At 60.2% G+C, this 4,387-nt stretch overlaps 1 protein-coding gene across 2 annotated transcripts; it reads right to left on the reverse strand.

Annotated features, from left to right (window-relative positions):
* Positions 1-605: 605 nt before the first annotated feature.
* On the reverse strand, positions 606-3,578 carry AEN (apoptosis enhancing nuclease). 2 transcript variants are annotated; one of them, XM_056347474.1, is made up of 4 exons: positions 3,446-3,578; positions 2,334-2,983; positions 1,831-2,031; positions 606-1,451 (listed from the first exon to the last, which is right to left on the reverse strand). In XM_056347474.1, the coding sequence occupies exons 1-4, from the start codon at positions 3,576-3,578 to the stop codon at positions 1,248-1,250; spliced, it is 1,188 nt and encodes a 395-aa protein (XP_056203449.1). In that variant the 3' UTR covers positions 606-1,247. The 2 variants fall into 2 exon arrangements, with proteins under 2 accessions (XP_056203449.1, XP_056203450.1); XM_056347475.1 differs by having other exon boundaries at positions 1,240-1,451; positions 1,724-2,031.
* Between the last annotated feature and the right edge of the window lie 809 nt (positions 3,579-4,387).

Raw genomic sequence — 4,387 nt, forward strand, 5'->3', positions numbered from 1 at the left:
AACCCCCAGCTGGGGGACATCTGCACCAAGTTACCTACATGCATCAGCCACGAAGCAGCAACCTGCAGGCAGAGCCCCTGCAGGTGGGCATCACCCCATCCCCACGCTGTCACAGCAGCCCACGCCGCAGCTCAGCATCACTGCCACCCCGCAGAGCAGGCACAGCTCTCGGCCCCAGACCCTGTGCACAGGGATGCAGCCTTGCAGGGCAGACAAATCCCAACAGTGAATCTCCTTAACACGGGGAAGCTCCCCAAGCTGGGACAGCCCAGCTGCTGGAGGGTGACACAGCGGGATGCTTTCTCTTGCAGGGGGCTTTCTCCAAGCAGCTGGCAGTGCTGGACTGCAGGGCTGTGGCTGAGCCCATCCCTTGGTTCTCTTGCCTTCACAGGGATAGCCCTAGAGGGAGGGGGCCACTCCATAGCCCAAGGAACCGCTGCGTCCAGCCACCATCAGGCCACTCAAAGCACCTTTTCAGGTTGCAGGTGGGCTTTAAGCCCTGGGGAATGGCATGGTACACAGGCAGCTGTTTGCCAACCTCGTCCCTGCCCTCACCCTCCTGGAGAGCTGCCAGATCAAGATCATGCAACATGTACACAACAGTCTAGCAAGAACAATTTTTAATTCAGAATTGGACAATTGTGTGAATAGTGTATTTTAAATTAAATGCATCCTATCTGTTGTCCAGGCTGGCTAGACACTGGTTAGACCCAGACTTTCTTTTCAGGCTTCACTGTGCAAATGAAGTGAGGAGGAGACTGGCCCTGGACAGTTTGCAGCCTTTGGGCATCAGGAGGACGCCACAGTCCTCCCACAGGAGGACTTGCCACTTGCCCACCATGGGGGTAACCCCTCCCCAGAGGGCAGGGGGGGTACCCTGGCAGCCCCCACCCACTGCTGCAGCCATCGCACACCCACAGAGGCTCCCCAAGGCTGACACCAGGACCCTGCTCGCCCCTGAGCACTAAGTGACAGAGGGCAGCCCCAGCACCGATAGCTGTGTGACAGCAAGAGGCTGCATACAGCGTTTTCAGGAGACTGCTGGTGCCCAAGTGTCGCCACTTCTCTGTCCCTGAACAGGGCTGGGGGTGTCCAACTCCCCTGTGCTGTTGCCTACAGTAGGGTTGGGTGCCAGGCAGAGCCTATGGGGCACAAGCCCTGCGGATGAAGGTCAGCAGCCACCTCCACCTTTAATACCTGAGGGCTACAGGATGGCCTGAAACACATGGAGAAGATGCTGTCCCCCATCACAGACTGCTTGTCATCAGGTCTGTGGGCCAGTACTGGTCATCCATGTACTGGATGCTGTCAGCGGTGGGATCTTCGATGGGGCTGGGGGGCCGAGGGGGCAGGCTGCGGGCCAGCTCTGTCTCCCACTGCACCTCTACCAGTCTGTACAGCTCCATGGCCGTCCGAGCATCCTCCACCGATGAGTGCCCTTTGCAGCTGACCTGAACAAAAGGGGAAAAGCCATGTTAGATAAAGTGGGTGACAAAAATCCCACAAGCGTCATTTTGTCTGCTTGCTCGGAAGGACTCAGGTGCTGGGTGTTTGGAGATGGCAAAGGTTTGATGCAGCTGAAGAGATGCAGGAATCTCTTGAGCACTTTCTGGAGGGCACAGGTCCTGTCCCTGCTTTACTGAAATACTTAGTGGTCAGCTTGGGAGGTCCTGGGCTCCCCCAGCTTGATCATAGCCAGGAACACAGGATAAACAAGGCTCACCTCCATCTCGCAGAGAGCACCCATGGAGATGGGGGGGACCAAGCTGACCACACAGGCTCGTAGCAAACCCAGGAACTGCTCCCCACTTCAAGGTTCCTGCTGCTAACCTGGATCTTTTTCTGTAGCAGTTGCCTGGCCAGGCTCTTCAGTGAGATGCTGGCCCTGCCGGGCAGCCCTGCCCTCTGGTTCAGCACAGGGCTCTGGCTGGTGTCTCGGGTCCTGTCTTTCGGGTGGAAGTACTTCAGGGCTTGGAAGTCATTGTGGATGGCGTGTCCTACCACAATCTTGTCTTTCAAGATTTTCAGGATCTGGAAGCGTCAGAAAGGGTTAGACAGGTGGTACAGCAAAAGAAACACCGGTTAAGCATAAAATAAACCATTCAGTGTTAAATTCAGTTCCCTCAGTTCTAGTTTTTAGGTTCCCAGAACTCCAGAGCTCCACTGCACAGCTTCAGAGGCTCCCTGTCCTGTACTTGCGTCTCTGCCTCAGAGAAGCTCAACACAGGCCACCAAATATCCCAACTGGTATTTGGCAGATAACACACAGGGGTTTTTTTGGTTTTGTTTTGTTTTTTGTTTTGTGTTTTTTTTACATGTCTCTCTTTCCTCACCTCTGCCTGGGCAGTCTTGAAGGGAATCGCACTCTTCATGTGCTGCTTGGTGATGCCACTCCAGCGTGTCCGGTAGTCCACAATGGGGAGCTCGGGCCGGACATACTTGTCATAGATGACGTCGCCCTCATAGTTCACCACAGAGCACCGTGCCAGCTCGCTCAGCCTGCCCTGAGGACCAGTGCCCACCATCTCACAGTCGATGGCCACGTACTTGCCCGGGCGCAGGAGCGGGGAGGACATTCGCACCCCCTTGCAGCTGCCATTCCCCTGGGACAGGAGCATGGAGTGGTGCCTGGCTATGCTGTCCGGAGAGGCGGATGGGGACAGGGATGTGGAGATGACCTGTTTGGGCTTGGGGACCTTCCCGCAGCGCGGTGCCCTGGTGCCGTCTGCCTTGGGGAGCGCGCTGCGTGCAGGGGCCTGGCTGCTCTGGCGCCTGCGGGGGCTCAGCAGCCCCTTCTGCTCCAGCAGCGCCCGGCGCTCCATGAACCGCTGGTGCTTACGGCTCTTCTTCTTGCTGCGACCCTGCGGCGAGCTGGGTCCCTCGGGGGGCCGAGCACAGCCCCCCGCGGCGGGGCCAGGGGTGGGCGCTGAGACCTTCGGGGCAGGCAGCAGCGAGGTCATCTGCCCTTTGCCGGGAGGCATCCCTGCCGGCGTGTGCAGGGGGGCATGAGTGCCATGCAGCCCCCATGCCCCCTGTCAAAAAGGGCCCACAGATCCCACAGCAACGACCCCCCCCCCTCCCGCGGTGTGGGCAGGCACAGGCAGCCCGGGCAGGGCCTATGGGACTGAGGAACGAGGGACACGGACACATTATCCCAGCCGCACCCCCTCGCCCCCTCATTGCCCGGCCTCGCCTGCCCTATTCCCAGTGCCACGGCCGTGCTCGCCGTACCGATCCGTAGCCCCCTGCCCCGTTACCCCTCTGCCCGCCGCAATACACGTCCCCTAGGGCCCTGCCTGCCCATTACCCAGGCCTTCTCTGCCTCTCTCCCGGCCCAAGCCCCTCCCCCCCCCAGTTACCCAGTCTCAGACCCCGACCCGCCCCGTTACCCGGCCCCATTGCCCCCAGCCGCCCCATACGCCCCCTCGGCCGCCCCCAGACCCACCGCCGCCTGCCCCGACCCGGCGCGGCTCCCACGTGTCCGGTCCGGAAGCGGCCGCGCTCACATGCCCGGGCAAGTCCCGTCGTAGCCACGCCCCCTGCCTTCCCATTGGCTGTCCCGGAGGGATGATTTGCATGCAGGGGGGCGGTGCTCACAGCCGCAGCAGGGCAGGGCGGGGCAGCCCGCGGTTCGCTATAAGGCGCCCCGGCGGCAGCGCACGGGGCGTGGGGGCTGCTCGGCGCTTCCAGCTGGTTCTCCCGCTCGTCCTGGTGGGAAGAACCCTCTTGGGTGGTACGTGCTGGGATACTGAGCCCCATACTCAAACTCAGGCTGGTACCAGGATGGTGCAGTTGTTCTGTGTGTGTGTGCTGGGGTGCAGTGCTGAGCCTGTGGGCATCCCTTTTCCTGCCGCTGCTGGCTGGCTTAGGGGTACTCTTCCTGGGTGGGCTGAGGCACAGCAGTGTGGAGTCTGTGTGCTCCAGGTTCTCCCATGGGGTTCCCCTGGGTAGCAGGGGGGCACCTCTGGCTGGGGCATGGTTGCAGGGGGGGTTTCAGACCAGCCTCTCGTTGCTTCACTCTCAAAGCTCACAAAAGCCACGGCCAAGGTGGTCAGAAGCAGAGAAGGGCCACGTGCAGCCCCAGCCACCAGCGTGTCCCCATGCCTTTAGCACTGCTGAGAGGCCATGCGCCCTAGGGCAGACTGTGACTTGTTGTGGTGGGATGAGCCATACAACAACAAAATCACTAGTCTTCCAGAGGGAGCCAGGCACCGTGTTTGTCCTTGTTCCATGGGGCCCTGTGCTGAGCATCCTCTCTCCCTGCCACCAAGGGGGCTGATGGGGATGCAGGACAAGTGTCTTCATGTTCCATCATTCCCCTGTTTCACCAACTGTTAGCTCCTTCAGCCTGGTCAGACAGAAACGATTTAGATTCCCCTTATGATTT

The sequence above is a fragment of the Falco biarmicus genome, chromosome 7 (genome assembly GCF_023638135.1).
Source record: "Falco biarmicus isolate bFalBia1 chromosome 7, bFalBia1.pri, whole genome shotgun sequence".
Lineage (NCBI taxonomy): Eukaryota > Metazoa > Chordata > Aves > Falconiformes > Falconidae > Falco > Falco biarmicus.

What these genes read in the sequence shown, in the direction of transcription:
- AEN (XM_056347474.1), bottom strand. Translation starts at nt 3,578, where the DNA reads ATGCAAATCATCCCTCCGGGACAGCCAATGGGAAGGCAGGGGGCGTGG. An exon ending in CCGGGTCGGGGCAGGCGGCG is followed by an intron (nt 2,984 to 3,445) that starts GTGGGTCTGGGG and finishes ACACGCCGGCAG; the next exon opens with GGATGCCTCCCGGCAAAGGG. An exon ending in TGCTACAGAAAAAGATCCAG is followed by an intron (nt 1,452 to 1,830) that starts GTTAGCAGCAGG and finishes CCTTTTGTTCAG; the next exon opens with GTCAGCTGCAAAGGGCACTC.